At 42.2% G+C, this 21,706-nt stretch overlaps 1 protein-coding gene across 1 annotated transcript; it reads left to right on the forward strand.

Annotated features, from left to right (window-relative positions):
- The first annotated feature begins 374 nt into the window (after nt 1–374).
- Nucleotides 375–9,469, forward strand: LOC110532123 (short-chain dehydrogenase/reductase 3). The gene is made up of 6 exons (XM_021615744.3): nt 375–1,040; nt 2,698–2,844; nt 5,562–5,681; nt 7,965–8,203; nt 8,515–8,640; nt 8,880–9,469. Exons 1-6 carry the CDS (start codon nt 846–848, stop codon nt 8,962–8,964), a joined length of 912 nt encoding a protein of 303 aa, XP_021471419.3. The 5' UTR covers nt 375–845; the 3' UTR covers nt 8,965–9,469.
- Nucleotides 9,470–21,706: the final 12,237 nt, after the last annotated feature.

Here is a 21,706-nt window from a genome sequence, read left to right on the forward strand (position 1 = left end):
CTCATGTTGAATATTGTCACCTTAAAACACGATCTTTATGGCATTACTGATATCTAGAAGAAAAAGAAACGCACACCTATTTAGGCGAGGTGCTGGCTAGCGGAGTAGAAAACTTGAAAATTAGAGAGACGCACACTCTAGGACCTCAGATGCAAAAATGTAATTACCAACGTTTTGACAGCCAAGCTGTCTTCATCAGGATAATCACCAGAGTAATCAAACACAAGGCAATTTCAATTATAGGCTACAGATAACACATAGGAAACTTCTATATAGTTATGACAGCCTATTGGCAATTCACAACATAAAGACAGTGGTGGTTGATCATGTAACCCCTGTCCTCTGCAATTCATACTTTTTCCCCATGCGACTTTCTCCTCTCGCAGCTCTCTTGGGGGTGGAGAGAAGGAAAATGAGCAACAGCCGTTAACTCACAGTTAAATCGGAGGGACTTTAATCTCCAACAACTGTCAATCAACATTAATGGGCTATATAAAGCCATATTGTCGTCATACCCGTAGTCAGACAGTGCTGGGATTGAAAAGGCTAAACATAGTCGAAGACGTAAAATCCAAATATTGTTGGTTGGTTGGCGCACGCACTGTTGGCATTGGCACTCAATGTCAGCTATTGTCACTGCATGTTCGTACTGTGCCTATTATAACAGAGACGTATGTGTCAACCTCAAACTGGAGTGATGATAATTCTGTCGTAGAGGGGTAGTGTTATGGAGAAGACTTAAAATTCCAACATCTGGCATCCACGCACTTTGGGAAGGTGTGCATTGCCTATGTGGATAGTCCAATTGTATTCTCAGAAAAAGGCATCTTTATACCTCAATCGTAATGGAACTAAATAACTTGGGACACGCTTTGATTTTCCCGTTCAACATCCTCTTCTGCATATTAAAAGCATGCTTTGGGTTGTTGCTCCCGAGCAGACGGAAGGACCTACGTGGAGAGGTGGTGCTGATCACCGGCGGTGGACGGGGCATCGGTCGGCATTTGGGGAAAGAGTTCGCAAAACATGGAGCAAAAAAGGTAAACAATCACTGTGCGCTATTATGCATTTGTGCGTCATTGCGCATATCATCAATATGATAAACGCACAATGGAAAAGCAATCTACTGCAAAACAGCCACCCACCACTGTAGCGTGCTCACATCACTTTGTACAGTTTATGTAATCTTGTTTAAAAAATAAATAGAATATGAACAAGAATCCATTAACATTTTACCTCATGTGAAAGTTGGGGAGAAGAAAGAGCTGTTTGGAGATGTTTTATAATTTATACTCTTTGATTCAAGCACAACTTCAAAACCTATTGTATTGTTGTATAGCTTCAGTTCTATTAAAAACGTGTCTGTCACTCTCGGTGTGTTTGTTTTCCATGTGAAATGTAATTGGGAAAGCACAATTACTCACTAAAGTAGGCAAGTGGAACCGAGCCTGAACTCCTCTCGCCCCCTAGCTGACCTGGTGGATGTATGATGTGTAGTGTGTTCCCATTCATTTCATTGTAAAGGCACACAAACACAGGTGTTTCCTCAGTCCCTGATTGTAAAGGCACACAAACACAGGTGTTTCCTCAATCCCTGTGCTTTACAATGGGTTGATGACAGGTTGGGCGGTTGGCTCCGTAGTGCTACAATGATATTTGACTTTTTAACCTCAACTCTAGCCTCTCCGGGTCCCCAGGGACTGTACAAGAGAGTTCACTGACAGGGTAGTGGAAGGCACAGTTCGGTTCAGTGAAAATATTCCTTTTATCACCAACGCATTTGTCATTGTTGTAAAATGATCTGATGGTTATCTCTGTCTGTGTGAGAGTCTGGTGAATGTGTCTGTGCGTGTGTGTGTGTGTGTAGTGGGGCCAGTAGCTAGACATCCAAGGTTATCAGTGTACGGGGTCCCTCTGGGGATGGATATTAGATCTTTGTCTCTGGTTTTCGCTCAAACTGCAAATCAAAGAACTTGTGTCTGCTCAAAATCTCTAGCCAATAATGCCTCCATGAGCCATTCAATATATAGCACTTTACAATGCAATCTCAAACAGCTGGGAAAGATGTTAACGTAATATAATTTCATACCTTGAACTACCTGAGCACTGGTTTAAGAAATGCATGCAATGATCATTAATCTACAAAAAAAAAAAAAAAATTCTTGCCGCCTAGAAAGCCGGTGTTTTATTTGTGATTCCTACAAGATGACACAAGTCCTGGCCTCCCGGGTGGCACAGTGGTCTAGGGCTGTGCCAATAGAGACTCAGGGTTCGCGGCCAGGCTCTGTCGCAGCCAACCGCGACCGGGAGGTCCATGGGGCGACGCACAATTGGCCAAGCGTCGTCAGAGTTAGGGAGGTTTTTTCCTTGTCTCATCGCACACTAGTGACTCGTGGCGGGCAGGGTGCAGTGCACGCTAACCAGGTCACCAGGTGCACGGTGTTTCCTCCGACACATTGGTGCGGCTGGCTTCCAGGTTGGATGCGTGCTGTACTAAGAAGCAGTGTGGCTTGGTTGGGTTGTGTTTCGGAGGACGCATGGGTGTTGTAGCGATGAGACAAGATAGTAACTACTAACAATTGGATACCATGACAATTGGGGAGAAAAAGGGGGGGAAAGAAGTCCAAATATGCATTCCCAGTCTCAGACCAATAGACTGTTCTTTTTGACCTTTCGCCCCTGTCTGCCTGTTGTCAGGTGATCCTGTGGGGCCGCACTGAGAGGTGCCTGAAGGAGACCTGCGAGGAGATCTCTCTCACCACCGGAGTTGAGTGCCACTACTTCCTGTGTGACGTGGCCAATCGCGAGGAGGTGTACAAGCAGGCCAAGGTGGTCCGAGAGAAGGTACTGTAGAGAACCTCCGATATACTGTAGCCCCAGCCAAATGAACAACCCAGTTCCTATATCATTTAGTCCAACCAGTCTTTCGAAGGTTGCCTTTGGGATCTTCCACTGTACAGTGTTTTACAGGGATATATGATGTATCAGCTTTAAAACCTATTGTGACTCGGGGGCAGTATTTTCATTTTTGGAAAAAAAACGTTCCCGTAGTAAACGGGCTATTTTGTAAGGTCAAGATGCCAGAATATGCATATAATTGACAGCTTAGGATAGAAAACACTAAAGTTTCCAAAACTGATACTATTGTCTGAGTATAACAGAACTGATGTTGCAGGCGAAAGCCTGAAAAAAATCCAATCCGGAAGTGCCCCATGTTTTGAAAGCGCTGCGTTCCATTGAGTCCCTATTGAGCTGTGAATGGGCTATCAACCAGATTACTCTTTCTCCATATTCCCAAAGGTGTCTACAGCATTGTGACGTAGTTTTACGCATTTATGTTGAAGAATACCCGTAAGCGGCTACATTGTGCAAGTGGTCACCTGATGCTGCCAGAGAGATTCTCTGTAAAATACAATCGATCCTACTGAAAAACTAATTGTCCCGATGGATATATTATCGAATAGATATTTGAAAAACACCTTGAGGATTGATTATAAACAACGTTTGCCATGATTCTGTCGCTATTGAACTAATTTGGAATATTTTTCGCTGTTTGCGTGACTGCAATTTCCGGGCGATTTCTCCGCCAAACGTGAAGAACAAACGGAGCTATTTCGCCTAAGCAAATGTTCATTTTTTCCAAAAATAATATTTTTGGAAAAAAGGAACATTTGCTATCTAACTGGGAGTCTCGTGAGTGAAAACATCCGAAGCTCATCAAAGATAAACTATTTAATTTGATTGCTTTTCTGATTTCTGTGACCAAGTTACCTGCTGCTAGCTGGACAAAATGCTATGCTAGGCTATCGATAAACTTACACAAATGCTTGTCTAGCTTTGGCTGTAAAGCATATTTTGAAAATCTGAGATGACAGGGTGATTAACAAAAGGCTAAACTGTGTCTCAATATATTTAATTTGTGATTTTCATGAATAGGAGTATTTTCTAGGGACATTTATGTCCGTTGCGTTATGCTAATTAGTGTCAGGCGATGATTACGCTCCTGCATGCGGGATGGGGAGTCACTAGATTTTCTGGTACTTTGTATACTTTTTAGCCATTAGTTCTGAAAGTAGAGCTCACGACCAAAGTAGTCCCTGAAAATTGCGTACTACGTCAGTCACGTATGTGGAGATATATGCACCACGTCATGGCTCTCTCTGCTATGTGTGCATCTACCTACCTGTCACTCAAATGGCGAGGGCTAGAACTAAATTTTCTGGGGGGCTGGCCCACGTGAGGGAAAATTAAAAATAAAATAAAAAATGTCACAGCTTCCAAAAAAAGTTGCTTTCAAACTAGGGATTTCATGGCTAATTGAGGTAAGGCAGCAATTCTGCTCATAGATTATGCATGTATGAACTACAGTGACACATTCAGCCCAAAGCTGGAGGTGTAAAAAAACACTTAGACATGCTCTGGAACTTTGGTGACTAACTTCACTAGGGTAGGGGGCAGCATTTGGAATTTTGGATAAAAAGCGTGCCCAATTTAAACTGCCTGCTACTCAGGCCCAGAAGCTAGGATATGCGTATAATATACAGATTTGGATAGAAAACACTCTAAAGTTTCAAACTGTTAAAATAATGTCTGTGTATAACAGAACTGATATGGCAGGCGAAAACCTGACAAATCCATCCAGGAAGTGGGAAATCTGAGGTTTGTAGTTTTTCAAGTGATTTCCTATCCAATATACCTTGTCTATGGGGTCAGATTGCACTTCCTAAAGCGTCCACTAGATGTCAACTGTCTTTAGAACGTTGTTTCAGGCTTCTACTGTGAAGGGTCTGGTTGTAAAGCCTTTAGTTTAGTCACGCGTGAGGCCGTGAGCACGAGTTCCCTTTAATTTCTAAAGACAAAGGAATTGTCCGGTTGGAATATTATTGAAGATTTATGATAAAAACAGCCTAAAGATTGATTCTATACATCGTTTGACATATTTCTACGAACTGTAATGGAACTATTTTGACTTTTTGTCTGGACTAAGTGCCCGCGCATTGTGCATTTGGATTACAGGACTAAACGCGCAAACAAAAAGGAGGTATTTGGACATAGATTAAATTTATCAAACAAAACAAACATTTGTTGTCTAACATGGAGACCTGGGAGTGCCATCAGATGAAGATAATCAAAGGTAAGTGATTCATTTTAACGCTAGTTCTGACTTTTGTGACACTTCTCCTTTGCTGGAAAATGGTTTTCTGTGGCTAGGTGCTGACCTAACATAATCGCATGGTGTGCTTTTGCCGTAAAACCTTTTTGAAATGTGACACAGTTGCATTAAGGAGAAGATTAACTTTTAAAATGGTGTATAATACTTGTATGTTTGAGGAATTTTAATTATGTGATTTCTGTTTTGAATTTGGCGCCCTGCAATTTCACTGGCTGTTGTCGAGGTGGGACGCTACCGTCCCACTTGTTCCATAGGTGTAACTCAACAAGGATTCAAATAAGACATAATTATCGCTCACTTATCAGTCTTGCAATTTAATACAAAGGGAAACTAAGTAATAAAACTGAGGTAAGCCTTTTAACAGAATATGTTTATTTTTGTCTCTTAGGTAGGCGACGTCACCATTCTGGTGAATAATGCAGCAGTTGTTCATGGGAAGAGCCTGATGGACAGTGACGATGATGCCCTGATGAAGACTCAACACATCAACACACTGGGCCAGTTCTGGGTGAGTTATATAAAATATATTTCCTTTAGATAAGTACTGTATGTTGATACAGGAAAGTACTAATTCGTTATGGCTTGTATTATGTATTGAAGCATTTTATGAATTGATTTGTTTCAGTTATTTGAAATAAGGGTTGTCTTTCCACATACAGTGGGGCAAAAAAGTACACTGCTCAAAAAAAGGGAACACTTAAACAACACAATGTAACTCCAAGTCAATCACACTTCTGTGAAATCAAACTGTCCACTTAAGAAGCAACACTGACAAATTTCACATGCTGTTGTGAAAATGGAATAGACAACAGGTGGAAATTATAGGCAATTAGCAAGACACCCCCAATAAAGGAGGGGTTCTGCAGGTGGTGACAACTTCTCAGTTCCTATGCTTCCTGGCTGATGTTTTGGTCACTTTTGAATGCTGGCGGTGCTTTCACTCTAGTGGTAGCATGAGACGGAGTCTACAACCCACACAAGTGGCTCAGGTAGTGCAGCTCATCCAGGATGGCACATCATTGCGAGCTGTGGCAAGAAGGTTTTCTGTGTCTGTCAGCGTAGTGTCCAGAGAATGGAGGCGCTACCAGGAGACAGGCCAGTACATCAGGAGACGTGGAGGAGGCCGTAGGAGGGCAACAACCCAGAAGCAGGACCGCTACCTCCGCCTTTGTGCAAGGAGGAGCAGGAGGAGCACTGCCAGAGCCCTGCAAAATGACCTCCAGCAGGCCACAAATGTGCATGTGTCTGCTCAAACGGTCAGAAACAGACTCCATGAGGGTGGTATGAGGGCCCGACGTCCACAGGTGGGGGTTGGGCTTTACAGCCCAACACCGTGCAGGACGTTTGGCATTTGCTAGAGAACACCAAGATTGGCAAATTCGCCACTGGCAACCGTGCTCTTCACAGATGAAAGCAGGTTCACACTGAGCACATGTGACAGTCTGGAGACGCCATGGAGAACGTTCTGCTGCCTGCAACATCCTCCAGCATGACTGGTTTGGCGGTGGGTCAGTCATGGTGTGGGGTGGCATTTCTTTGGGGGGGCCGCACAGCCCTCCATGTGCTCGCCAGAGGTAGCCTGACTGCCATTTGGTACCGAGATGAGATCCTCAGACCCCTTGTGGGACCATATGCTGGTGCGGTTGGCCCTGGGTTCCTCCTAATGCAAGACAATGCTAGACCTCATGTGGCTGGAGTGTGTCAGCAGTTCCTGCAAGAGGAAGGCATTGATGCTATGGACTGGCCCGCCCGTTCCCCAGACCTGAATCCAATTGAGCACATCTGGGACATCATGTCTCGCTCCATCCACCAACGCCACGCTGCACCACAGACTGTCCAGGAGTTGGCGGATGCTTTAGTCCAGGTCTGGGAGGAAATCCCTCAGGAGACCATCCGCCACCTCATCAGGAGCATGCCCAGGCGTTGTAGGGAGGTCATACAGGCACGTGGAGGCCACACACACTACTGAGCCTCATTTTGACTTGTTTTAAGGTTTCAAAGTTAGATCAGCCTGTAGTGTGGGTTTCCACTTTAATTTTGTGTGACTCCAAATCCAGACCTCCATGGGTTGATACATTTGATTTCCATTGATCATTTTTGTGTGATTTTGTTGTCAGCACATTCAACTATGTAAAGAAAAAAGTATTTAATAAGAATATATCATTCAGATCTAGGATGTGTTATTTTAGTGTTCCCGTTTATTTTTTTATTTTTTTTAGCAGTGTATATATACATTAAAAATCCTACAATGTGATTTTTCTGGATTTTTTTTCTCATTTTGTCTGTCATAGTTGAAGTGTACCTATGATGAAAATTACAGGCCTCATCTTTTTAAGTGGGAGAACTTGCACAATTGGTGGCTGACTATATACTTTTTTGCCCCACTATGTTGATACCACAATATATGAAGGGGAGAAGTTATGTTTTTAGAACTCTATCTACTACTGGTCTCAATATAACTCCGTGTTTGAAATGAAGGTTAAATAAAAATAATTAAAGAATCAATAGATCTGAAATCAAATGCTGGTACCTGAAGGCTTGCTGACACTGTTAGAAGGATCTCATGATGTTGGAGTTTGTCTTCTGATTTGCTCTGATGGGATGTGGAACAGGTTCGGTTCCCCAATTCCCTCTGAGTCTGCAACTCCTCTCTTATTCTTGCGAATTCCTGAAGGTAGGAAGGGAACTCATTTTGAGAGAAGCGTGAATGAACGGCTTGGGAATAGTAGTGAGTGGAACAGAACAATGTGCAGACGGTCATGTTTCTCTCTTTCTCTCTCCCTCTCTCCAGACCACCAAAGCTTTCCTACCCCGCATTCTGGAACTTTGCCATGGCCACGTGGTGTGCATCAACTCCATCCTGTCCCTGTCCTCCATCCCGGGGGCCATAGATTATTGCACCTCCAAGGCATCATCACTGGCCTTCATGGAGAGCCTGACCCTGGGCCTGCTGGACTGCCCAGGGGTGGGCTGCACCACCGTGCTCCCCTTCCACACCAACACAGACATGTTTCAGGGCATGAAAGTCAGGTGAGTGTGACCACCGTGAGTGTGCCCACCATGGGATACCATACATTGGAACTACCATATATTGAGTCTGGCACTCTAGTTGTTTTACAGTGGGTCAGCCAGTAAGCACAGTCAGCACACAGAATTGACACATGGACTCGGAGGTTCCATAGAAAGCAATGGATGGAATGTCTACACGGACCAATCCCATTCACACATCAGTAACAGGAAGTCTGAATCGATATTGTGAAAGAAATTCACCAAGACACATTTGACAATATGACTTACAGGGTTAAATGAAGGTAAATTGTTGTAATGTGTTCATCCCCCAGATTCCCTCAGCTCTTCCCACCGCTGAATCCTGAGCTGGTGGCCCAGCGGACGGTGGACGCCGTCCGGACCAACACGCCGTTCGTCTACTTACCATGGACCATGCACGCTCTCGTTATCCTCAAGAGGTAGGGGAACCGAATCCCAGGCACGACACCAGAGTAGCCTACTACTAAGTTAGATGAGGCGGTGACACTGGGTCTTCTGAGTGCCAACATCTGTGTTAGCCCTCTGAACTAAAGCCCTAGGGATTAGCTTGGGGAGCTAACACAAGTCTTCAGGTCTCAGACAAAGTTCACCTTCATCTAAGTGTGGTTCAATGATCTACCTCTGTTAGATAAACATGCTCCATTCTCTTCTCCAACAGCCTCCTGCCTCAGGCGGCCCTGGAGGAGATCCATCGCTTCTCAGGGTGCTACACCTGCATGGACACCTTCAAGGGACGGACATAGGAATGGAGGCCAGGCACGAGTACTGCCCTGGTCGTTCTTGAATTGCGGTGGCATTTGCGTCGCTTGCCTTTGCAACCATGAAAAACACATTTAAAATGACATAGTTACACATCATAAATGTTTTTGTATATATTGAACTGTTTATAAATGGTAGAACATAATGCAAGTCCTTTATCCTGCAGAACTGTGGGTTTAGGCATTGTTTAAAGTACTTTGGGTATGCAAATGAGCTTGTCCCACTAGTGATGTGTAGTGTTTTAGAGATGCTGCATCTATTACTATGAATGCTAGAAAGTGAACTAAACGATTTAATATATTGCATAGATCAATTAAAACAAAGGCTATTTAAATACCTATTTTCTTTACTCATATAATGTGTCACTCAGTTTCATGTCATTGGTGTTACCGCCTTGAAAATCACTCATTACAAAGATTAACAAGGACTCCAGTGGCGAACTGTTATCGGGGAAGGGTCTATATTAAAGGGAACTCTTGGCTAATCACACCCTTTTAGTATGTCATAACTTGACGGATTCCATTGTTAACTTGGTGTGTCTAAATCCAGTGTCTGTTGGTGTTTAGCTGAAGGGGGAAAAAACATTGTGAGCAAAATAATTAATCATATTAATTTTAAAGGATTGTTCACTTTAGATTTGAGCATTTGTGGCCTCCATGTCAGATAATACCTAAAATGTCTCATTGGTGTTACCATCCTTGGTGTTAATAATCCACCTGGTGGCATAATGGTAAAACATTTGTTAAGTCATTAAGCTACCATATTCATTTATTTAGAATGGGGAAAATGTACCCAAATACACAGACTAGCAAAATGAAGTACATTTTCTCCAATGCCATGCCCAAACGCCACTGTAATTCAAGAATGACCTACACATTAGAAACATTAACGTTGCAGCTTGGGCACCTGTTGTGTAGCTCTTAGTGCCGTCTAAAAATGAAATGACAGTTGCTAATGGTAGAGCACAGACGGGGCCTTCAGAAAGTATTCACACCCTTGACTTATTCCACAATTTGTTTTACAGCCTGAATTCAAAATGGATTACATCTCAAATATTCTCGCTCACGCATCTACACAATACCCCATAATGGCAAAGTGAAAACATGTTTTTAGACCTGCTTGACAATGTATTGAAAATTACATATCTAATTTACATAAGTATTCACACCCCTGAGTCGATACATGGTAGAATCACCTTTGGCAGCGACTACAGCTGTGTGTCTTTCTGGGTAAGTCTCTCCAAAAGCTTTGCTCACCTGGATTGTAAAATATTCGCACATTGTTCTTTAAAAAAATTCTTCAAGCTCTTTTCAAGTTGGTTGTTAATCGCTAGACAGCCATTTTAAAGTCTTGCCATAGATGTTCAAGCCGATTTTTAAGTCAATACTGTAACTAGGCAGGAACATTCAATGTCATCTTGGTAAGCCACTCCAGTGTATATTTGGCCTTGTGTTTTATGTTATTGTCCTGCTGAAAGGTGAATTTGTCTCCCAGTGTGTGGAAAGGCAGACTGAACCAGGTTTTCCTCTAGGATTTTTGCCTGTGCTTAGCTCTATTTAGTTTATTTTTTAAAGCATACCCATAACATGATGCAGCCGCCGCCATGATTGAAAATAAGAGTGGTAATCAGTGATGTGTTGTATTTGCCCCAAACATAATGCGTTGTATTCAGGACATAAAGTTCATTAATTTGCCACATATTTTGCAGTTTTACTTTAGTGCCTTATTGTCATAAAGGGTCTCTCTACTTCTATCGATCTCTGGGTAATTAGTCAAAAAGTGTTACTTTCCCCTCAGTTCTTTCATTTATATTTAAACCTTATTTTACCAGGTTAGTTGACTGAGAACATATTCATTTACAGCAATGACCTTGGGAATAGTGACAGGGGAGAGGAAGGAGGATGAATGAGCCAATTGGAAGCCGGGGATGATTAGGTGGCCATGATGGTATGACAGACAGATTGGGAATTTATCCAGGACACTGGGGTTTACACCCCTATTCTTACAATAAGTGCCACAGGCTCTTTAATGACCTCAGAGAGTCAGGACACCCGTTTTAACATCCCAACAAACGACAGCACCATACACAGGACGGTGTCCCCAATCACTGCTTTGGCAAGCCAGCAGTGGGATGCAGGTTCTCCCCTATAGTGTAAAATGCTGTATTAAATACTTATTATACATTTATTATTGTGTGATGTGTGTGTAGACAGATCCAGTATTCTCTGTGTGCTTGCTCGTGTTCTGCCAAAGCCTCCAGCCATCTCATGGTCAACATTCCTGTGCTGCAGCCCTGCCAATTGTGAGCTCATTGTTCGCTTTGTTAGGGTTGTCATAACACTCTCTCAGCTCCATAGGAAAGCGTATCGGAGAAGCTCCTTCCATTGGAAGACCCATGGTTTAAGGGGGACACAGGCAATACAATCAACATTTTGAGAATCATCATTCATCTGACAAACAGGAGAAAATGTGTTTGATCCTATACTGTGCCTACTGAACACACTTCCCTCTCAGCTCCATCTTTTAATATTCTTTAGTGCGGTTATCAATCTGGAACACAGAGACCAGTAATATCCATTTTTCTACGTTCTGTTAATAACTTGCCTTTGCTAGGTAAGGGCAGTCATTCAGGTTACGTTTTAATGGTTATTGTGGTTAGCATTCAGGTGTAGATATTGAACATTCAAATTTACGCACAATGACGTATCCAAATCTTGTTCAAAGAATTCTTGTGGGCAAAAAACTGTCAAAGTTATTTGATAAAACAAATTCACTTGGTTATATTTATGTGCACAGATGCAGTGGAGGCTCATCCATTACTATAATACTACTTTGGCCAATTAGATACAAAAGTGATAAAGTGATTGTTTTAGACTAGAAAAGTTTTAGAATGTAATGGCCCAACCTCTGAGTGTGTGTTGGAGAAGACCGGTCAAATCTCAGGGGGCGAGTTCATAGCAAGGTTAGCCAAACAGCAGACAGATTTGAGGAGGTGGTTGGACAGACCGAAGATTCCCCCTGTCCTGAACTCTTCACCCTGAGGCCTTGGAAGGCAGGCAGCTCTCTTGAGTGGAGACTCAGGTGGACGAGAGGTGCATCAATTACCAGTCTTTAACATTCACAAAAGTCTTGTCCGACTTGTGAAACTAGAGAAGGGGGATGCTGCTGTGTGCAAGGAAGGGAGCAAACAGCATACACCGTGGTACGTGACAGACAATGCACCAATAAAAAATGTCCATCCTCCTAGTTAGGCTTTAGATATATTGACTTGGGTTCTTCTAAAGTTGGTGCTGCTGCCCTCTGTAAAGAGAGAGAGATTTTGATTGCCACTACCTCAATTTCTCTGTTGATGCAAATGATTTGTGAAACCCCTCCATTACTACCAATTACCTCGGTATGCATAGGCTCCTAGCAGCCTTCATGTGAGCAAGCGAGGCACTGAACTCAGGGCCTCTCTCTCTCTCCGTAACACAGGTTATCTTACAACATTCACACAACATTCATCTGATATTCAAATGTAATGAAAACTTGTCCGCGTAATTGTCCAAGATCTATTTGTATACATTTTCATAATCACATGGCTTCTGGAATCAGACAGACTTCAGAGCCTGCATCCAATCATTGCTCAAACACACTGAAACCCTGGCCGTGGATTTGATTGAGCTGGCTTTAAAAGACTTCAGCAACTCCAGCGAAAGAGGCAGGGAAGTCCAAACGAGCAAGGATCGTGTCTCACAGTTCCGGGAATCTTTTAATTCAACATTTTCTGTCTGTTTTAGATCACTGCAGATTCATGGGGGCTCAATAGGGGTTTGCGGTCTGATCCGTTGCAAAGACTCTTTCTAAACCTCCTTAAAGACATGCTCCAGAACTTTGGCGAATACTAAGTATTTTTTAAACCTCCCACTTTGGGCTGGATGTGTCCACGTGTAGTTCATACATGCATAATTTATGAGCAGAATTACTGTCTTATCTCTATTAGCAACTAAATCCATAGTTTGAAAGCAACTATTTTACTGGAACTTGTGCTGCGCAATTTTCTCTACGGGCCACCCCCCTAGCAAGTCGAGCTTAACCTTTGACTTCTTAGACAATAGGCTAAAAATTAGGCCAGGAGTGGGCAAACTTATTTGTCTGGAGGGCCACAACAGGATTTTGAAATTTAATGGATGGCCGCAGAGATTTTTATATATATATGTTTTACCTTTATTTAACCAGGTAAGAAACCCCTTGAGGTTAAAAACCTATTTTGCGAGGGCGACCTGGCAAGAAGGCAAAACAGGGAAATAGCAGCATGTACATAAAATATTACAGAAAAAATACAAAATACACACAAATGACAAATGTGTGACAAGTTACAGATACAATTGAAGATTAGAAACAACTGCAGCTATCAAAACAGGCAAGGACACTAACTCCCCTAACTTTAATATCTTTTGAAGCATGTTCCAGGATGAAGGGCATTATGGGAAAAATATTGTTTCCCCATCTCAGTTCTAACCTTAGGAAGAGACAAGGACAGCAGCGACTGTGAACGAAGACTGTATACAAAGGGATTTGTCCCATCAATGCTTGGTACACAAAAGTGTACCAGTGCTTTAGCCTCCTGTCCAATTCAATTTGCGAGCCAGAAAAATTGCATTTATTTGAATATATATATATACACAGTGCCTTGCAAAAGTATTCGGCCCCCTTGAACTTTGCGACCTTTTGCCACATTTCAGGCTTCAAACATAAAGATATAAAACTGTATTTTTTTGTGAAGAATCAACAACAAGTGGGACACAATCATGAAGTGGAACGACATTTATTGGATATTTCAAACTTTTTTAACAAATCAAAAACTGAAAAATTGGGCGTGCAAAATTATTCAGCCCCCTTAAGTTAATACTTTGTAGCGCCACCTTTTGCTGTGATTACAGCTGTAAGTCGCTTGGGGTATGTCTCTATCAGTTTTGCACATCGAGAGACTGAAATTTTTTCCCATTCCTTCTTGCAAAACAGCTCAAGCTCAGTGAGGTTGGATGGAGAGCATTTGTGAACAGCAGTTTTCAGTTCTTTCCACAGATTCTCGATTGGATTCAGGTCTGGACTTTGACTTGGCCATTCTAACACCTGGATATGTTTATTTTTGAACCATTCCATTGGAGATTTTGCTTTATGTTTTGGATCATTGTCTTGTTGGAAGACAAATCTCCGTCCCAGTCTCAGGTCTTTTGCAGACTCCATCAGGTTTTCTTCCAGAATGGTCCTGTATTTGGTTCCATCCATCTTCCCATCAATTTTAACCATCTTCCCTGTCCCTTCTGAAGAAAAGCAGGCCCAAACCATGATGCTGCCACCACCATGTTTGACAGTGGGGATGGTGTGTTCAGCTGTGTTGCTTTTACGCCAAACATAACGTTTTGCATTGTTGCCAAAAAGTTCCATTTTGGTTTCATCTGACCAGAGCACCTTCTTCCACATGTTTGGTGTGTCTCCCAGGTGGCTTGTGGCAAACTTTAAACGACACTTTTTATGGATATCTTTAAGAAATGGCTTTCTTCTTGCCACTCTTCCATAAAGGCCAGATTTGTGCAATATACGACTGATTGTTGTCCTATGGACAGAGTCTCCCACCTCAGCTGTAGATCTCTGCAGTTCATCCAGAGTGATCATGGGCCTCTTGGCTGCATCTCTGATCAGTCTTCTCCTTGTATGAGCTGAAAGTTTAGAGGGACGGCCAGGTCTTGGTAGATCTGCAGTGGTCTGATACTCCTTCCATTTCAATATTATCGCTTGCACAGTGCTCCTTGGGATGTTTAAAGCTTGGGAAATCTTTTTGTATCCAAATCCGGCTTTAAACTTCTTCACAACAGTATCTCGGACCTGCCTGGTGTGTTCCTTGTTCTTCATGATGCTCTCTGCGCTTTTAACGGACCTCTGAGACTATCACAGTGCAGGTGCATTTATACGGAGACTTGATTACACACAGGTGGATTGTATTTATCATCATTAGTCATTTAGGTCAACATTAGATCATTCAGAGATCCTCACTGAACTTCTGGAGAGAGTTTGCTGCACTGAAAGTAAAGGGGCTGAATAATTTTGCACGGCCAATTTTTCAGTTTTTGATTTGTTAAAAAAGTTTGAAATATCCAATAAATGTCGTTCCACTTCATGATTGTGTCCCACTTGTTGTTGATTCTTCACAAAAAAATACAGTTTTATATCTTTATGTTTGAAGCCTGAAATGTGGCAAAAGGTCGCAAAGTTCAAGGGGGCCGAATACTTTCGCAAGGCACTGTATATATATAGATCCATTATACAGTATTCACACCCATTGGCGATTTTAGCATGTAAATCTTGGTGGGGCAAGCTCCCCCACAAAAATGTTTATGCATGCCAGAAAAGCCACAACACAACACTAAACAATATATAAATTGCACTATAACGGTGACAAATGGTGCCCGCAAACTGTTAGGGCCTACATAAAGCTATCCCAACAGCAGAGTCCCAACAGCAGTACCAACACCTTACCACTGCTACACCTGGCTATCAGCAGAGCCTTGTCTGGCAGCAAAACAGTTCATTCAGCCTCATTTACTGCCCTTTAAAAACATAGCTGATATGGCTGACTTGCCTAAACAAGTGTTGTTTCTACCAACAATTTAGATGTACAAACTATGGCATAAGGGGACGACTACTGGATAAGAGGCAATCCATAATTTCGATTAAGACATTCATAAGCGAGCTAGGACAGACGTAGTCAATATAACTATTGTTCTGCACCTTTATTCAGCACTTTTGAAATGTACAGCGACAGAATTCAGAACATGAGCCGTTCTTCCAGTATTCTCCCTGTACACCAAGTCAGAACCGTAGGATAAATAATGGGGGAATATAAGAAGACAATGAAAGCTCGTACAATATTCGATGATGACATTTCTCTACAACAGGCTATAGGCTAAATGTGTACCACCAAGTCAGAACAGTAGGCTAAGTTATGAGGGGGAAAGGGACCAAATTATTAGGGTGAGGCACATGGGCTACTAACAGCTTACTACACAACATACACTTAGGATTACTTTCTTAGTTACAATATACATATCTCCCGGGAATATTACATAATTTTTGCAGCAGCATACAATACATTTTTGGACTTTGTTGTGCTGTGCTCACTTGAACAGGAAGGTGGCACGGAGGCCCTTCATGGGAAATGTTATCATAAAAGTCTGTCATTCTCTTGATTTATGATGCTTTCAAGACAACTGGGACCTCGGAAAAAAATAATGCTGCATCATGATGTCAGTGATCTTCAGGTCAGAGCTCTAGAAAGAGGCCCAACTTCCCAACTTGGAATTCCGAGTTGGATGACCTTTCAAAACCTATTTTCCCAGTCGGATCTAGTTTTTTTCAGTGTTCCCAGTTGTCTTGAACCCACTAAAGTCTGAGATTTCCCAGTTTAGAGTTTCTAGTTGTTTTGAATGTGGCAGAAGTCAAGCTGGATTGACAGCATGGCCAATGTTGAATGTTTATCATTTTAAGCTTGGAAAAGAGACCCATAAACCCAAACGTGCACCACACACCCGCTCCACTAAATAGCAGGCTAGTGATTGCTTTGCAATGCTTGCAGTTAGCCACTGATTCCTCCAAACCCCTCATTGTTGAATTTGCAATTTCAAACTTGTTGTGTAATGTTTATGTCCAATGGCCGATGAGCACCAACATGTTTTATCAAAAATGTATTTTTATATGACAAGGGTTGAAAAGGATTTGCCAGTAGATTGTCAACTTCATTAATGATGACTACTAGCTTGCTAGATAAGATTTTCAAAGTATGATGTTGACATGATCAGTCTGAAAGTATGATGTTGACATGATCAGTCCATTCAAAGCTATGGTACATATAACGTGATTTGACATAATTCTATCTGTTGCCAATGACCTTGAGCCTTCTTGGAAGGGCACTTCTAATGTAAATCTAATTTTCGAGCTCTCCCCGTAGATTTTGAGGTGAAGTAGTGACCCATGACTGACTGAACACTGCCAAATCACGGCACAACTAGAGAAGATTACCAACCCCTGCACTCCATATTTTCAGCTGGCTGCCCCACCACCACAGAAAGCACTGAGTTAGGCTGAAACACCTACATTTTGGAGCTGCCTTGCTCAAGAAAGAAAAAAAGAGACCATGTTTGTATGCGGCTTTATTAACTAATTATTATTTTACGTTGTTTGCAAACTCTTTTTTATTTTAGCGTTGAATGACACATCGACACTATTCACACCCCTTGACATTTCCCACATTCTGTTGTGTTCCAGCTTGGATTTAAAATGGATTCAAATGAGATTTTTTTCTCAACTCGCAATGTCAGTGTAATTTTGTTTTTATACATTTTTACGAGTTATTTAAAAGTTAAAGGGTGAAATGTCTTGAGTCAATAAGTATTCAACCCCTTTGTTAAGGCAAGCCTAATTAAGTTCATGAGTAAAAATCTTCTTAACAAGTCAAATAATAAGTTGCATGGACTCACTCTGTGTGCAATAATAGTGTTTAACGTGATTTTTGAATGACTACCTCAGTCGAGTAGTGAATTTCAAACACAGATCCAACTACAAAGACCAGGGAGGTTTTCCAATGCCTCACAAATAAGGACACCTACAGCGGGGAGAACAAGTATTTGATGCACTGCCAATTTTGCAGGTTTTCCTACTTACAAAGCATGTAGAGATCTGTCATTTTTATCATAGGTACACTTCAACTGTGAGAGACGGAATCTAAAACAAACATCCAGAAAATCACATTGTATGATTTTTAAGTAATTAATTAGCATTTTATTGCATGACATAAGTATTTGATACATCAGAAAAGCAGAACTTAATATTTGGTACAGAAACCTTTGTTTGCAATTACAGAGATCATACGTTTCCTGTAGTTCTTGACCAGGTTTGCACACACTGCAGCTGGGATTTTGGCCCACTCCTCCAGACAGACCTTCTACAGATCCTTCAGGTTTCGGGGCTGTGGCTGGGCAATACGGACTTTCAGCTCCCTCCAAAGATGTTCTATTGGGTTCAGGTCTGGAGACTGGCTAGGCCACTCCAGGACCTTGTGATGCTTCTTACGGAGCCACTCCTTAGTTGCCCTGGCTGTGTGTTTCGGGTCGTTGTCATGCTGGAAGACCCAGCCACGACCCATCTTCAATGCTCTTACTGAGGGAAGGAGGTTGTTGACCAAGATCTTGCGATACATGGCCCCATCCATCCTCCCCTCAATACGGTGCAGTCGTCCTGTCCCCTTTGCAGAAAAGCATCCCCAAAAAATGATGTTTCCACCTCCATGATTCACGGTTAGGATGGTGTTCTTGGGGTTGGACTCATCCTTCTTCCTCCAAACACGGTGAGTGGAGTTAAGACCAAAAATCTATATTTTTGTCGCATCAGACCACATGACCTTCTCCCATTCCTCCTCTGGATCATCCAGATGGTCATTGGCAAACTTCAGACCGGCCTGGACATGCGCTGGCTTGAGCAGGGGGACCTTGCGTGCGCTGCAGGATTTTAATCCATGACGCCGTAGTGTGTTACTAATGGTTTTCTTTGAGACTGTGGTCCCAGCTCTCTTCAGGTCATTGACCAGGTCCTGCCGTGTAGTTCTGGGCTGATCCCTTACCTTCCTCATGATCATTGATGCCCCAAGAGGTGAGATCTTGCATGGAGCCCCAGACCGAGGGTGATTGACCATCATCTTGAACTTCTTCCATTTTCTAATAATTGCGCCAACAGTTGTTGCCTTCTCACCAAGCTGCTTGCCTATTGTCCTGTAGCCCATCCCAGCCCTGTGCAGGTCTACAATTTTATCCCTGATGTCCTTACACAGCCCTCTGGTCTTGGCCATTGTGGAGAGGTTGGAGTCTGTGTGGGCAGGTGTCTTTTATACAGGTAACGAGTTCAAACAGGTGAAGTTAATACAGGTAATGAGTGGAGAACAGGAGGGCTTCTTAAAGAAAAACTAACAGGTCTGTGAGAGCCGGAATTCTTACTGGTTGGTAGGTGATCAAATACTTATGTCATGCAATAAAATGCTAATTAATTACTTAAAAATCATACAATGTGATTTTCTGGATTTTTGTTTTAGATTCCGTCTCTCACAGTTGAAGTGTACCCATGATAAAAATTACAGACCTTTACATTCTTTGTAAGTAGGAAAACCTGCAAAATTGGCAGTGTATCAAATACTTGTTCTCCCCACTGTATATAAAAAAAGCTGACACTGAATATCCCTTTCAGAATGGTGAAATTATTAATTACACTTTGGATGGTGTATCCATACACCCAGTTCCTACAAAGATAAAGGAGAACTTCCTAATTCAGATTTCTCAATGAGGCCAATGGTGACTTTAAAACAGTTAAAATAGTTCAATGGCTGTGATAGGAGAAAACTGAGGATGGATCAACATCATTGTGGAGAAACGGAATGGAGCTAAGTACAGGCAAAATCCTAGAGGAAAACCTGGTTCCGTCTGCTTTCCACCAGACACTGGGAGATGAATTCACCTTTCAGCAGGACCCAAAACATGAGGCCAAATCTACACTGGAGTTGCTTACCAAGAACACAGTGAATTTTCCTGAGAGACCTAATTATACTTGAAAATCTATAGCAAGACCTGAAAATTGTTGTCTAGCAATGATCAACAACCAATTTGACAGCGCTTGAAGAATTCTGAAAAGAATAATGGGCAAATGTTGCACAATCAAGGCGTGGAAAGACTCACAGCTGTAATCGCTGCCCAAGGTGTGGATACTTATGTAAATTAAATATTTATGCATTTCATTTTCAATAAAATTGCTAAAATGTCTAAAAACATGTTTTAGTTTTGTAATTATGGGGTATTGTGTGTAGATGGCTGAGAAAAAAAATAGATTTAATCCATTTTGAATTCAGGCTGTAACACAACAAAATGTGGAATAAGGCAAGATATATGAATACTTTCTGAAGGAACTGTATATCTGCTAAAAGGCATATACAATTTTTAATTTCAGGGAATAGGCCCTTATTGTTCTGTGACCCAAATATAAACAATGTACAATAACACCCATAGAATTAGGAATTAGAATATCAGTAACATAATAGGATCTCTACGATAACTCCACCATAAAGAACTTCAGAACCATTCACCTTGTTGGCATGGCGACTGCTCCATCACAAAGGCAGAGCATGTCCCATTGGGAGGGAGTCAAGGAGACAAACAAGCTACTAGCCCCCAGCAAGGGGGAGACGGCATGCCTCCACCGACTTGTCAATCAAGAAGAGGGATGGTGGAGCACAGGCCAAGGACTTCAGCAGAGTCGACTTCAGTAACAGCTTAATGGAGACTGAGGTTAGAGAGCACAACCTATAGTCATCATTTGAATAGGGTCAAATTCTCTCTTTGCGTTATTGTTGTATTAGATGAGGGAAAAAGGAAACCACACACTGCTCGATAGCATCACTGATCTTTAATAAGCTTACGTATCGGCCTCACGGCCTTCGTCAGAGCTTCTTGCTCTGACGGAGGCCGTGAGACCGATACATAAGCTTATTAAAGATCAGTGATACTATCAAGAGCCGTGTGAGGTTTCCTTTTTCCCTCATCTTGTCCAACTGTTACCATGCACCTGCAAAAGAAATTGCTCAGATGTACGAGTGCCTTTTGAATTTTGTTATTGTATTGAAATGATTGAATAATGAAGTACTCCCTTCTGGGTGGGCTGAAAGCCCCCAAACATATCACTGCTACTACAAAACTGGGGGAGGTGCGATAGAGGCACCATGTATTGTTGTCGCTACCTTCTTGCTCTTTGTGATGTCTGTGCCCCAATATTCTTGTACCATGTTTTGTTGTCTTTGGTCTGTTGTGTACTGTTGTACTATGTACTGTTGTGTTGTCTCTCTTGTTATGTGTGTTTTGTCCAATATTTATATTGTATTTATTTTCTATCCCAGGACCCCGTCCCCGCAGGAGGCCTTTTGGTAGGCCGTCATTGTAAATAAGAATTTGTTCTTTAACTGACTTGCCTAGTTACATTTTTTTTACAAATAAGAGGACATAAAAGGGAAGGCCCATCCCCTCACTTGTGCCATGTCATGAGATACCTGGACCACCTATTGAGATGTGCCATTTGTTAAGTAAATCAGGTGATAAATGAGGTCCTAGAGGCTGGGGTGGGTCTTTAATTTGTGCAGAGACAGCACTTTTGACTGCAAATGAAAGTTAGATTGTGCCTTTAATTTGGGTGAATAAACAATAAGGGTGCACTAGATATGGAAATCATGACATTTGGTTCAGTGACAAGCACATACAGTCCATAGTATTGAGTACTGCAGTTGTGGTGCTTTATAAGCAAAGTCATCCATTCACTCGCCTTCCTCCTCCATAGGTTCAAGTCCTCCACCTTTCACAAGCTTTGAAGTGTAAGGCCCCTGGTCTGATCACAGTAGATAGAAACTCAATGTTTTAGGAACACATTCCCAACACCTAGAGCTCTCAGAAGAAATAGGCTAAAAAGTACAAGGTCATTTATTCAATAAAAGGGTGACCAAAACCATACAGATGCCCATGATTGTAAAAGTATAGGGACTTGAGTGGCAGCTCCCCCGACTGCCTTCCCTGTGTGGTGGGTGTGGCCCAGGTGGAGAGCGAGAGCAGCCAGTGTGTCCCAACTAAGTGTTAGTGCAATTAATTCAACTCGAAAATCCTTTTA

This window comes from Oncorhynchus mykiss, chromosome 9, assembly GCF_057628025.1.
Source record: "Oncorhynchus mykiss isolate SJ-2025 chromosome 9, ASM5762802v1, whole genome shotgun sequence".
Classification (NCBI taxonomy): domain Eukaryota; kingdom Metazoa; phylum Chordata; class Actinopteri; order Salmoniformes; family Salmonidae; genus Oncorhynchus; species Oncorhynchus mykiss.

Coding starts and splice junctions, on each gene's coding strand:
- LOC110532123 (XM_021615744.3), top strand. CDS start 846: ATGGAACTAAATAACTTGGGACACGCTTTGATTTTCCCGTTCAACATC. Junction 1,041..2,697: donor CAAAACATGGAGCAAAAAAG/GTAAACAATCAC, acceptor GCCTGTTGTCAG/GTGATCCTGTGGGGCCGCAC. Junction 5,682..7,964: donor ACACACTGGGCCAGTTCTGG/GTGAGTTATATA, acceptor CCCTCTCTCCAG/ACCACCAAAGCTTTCCTACC.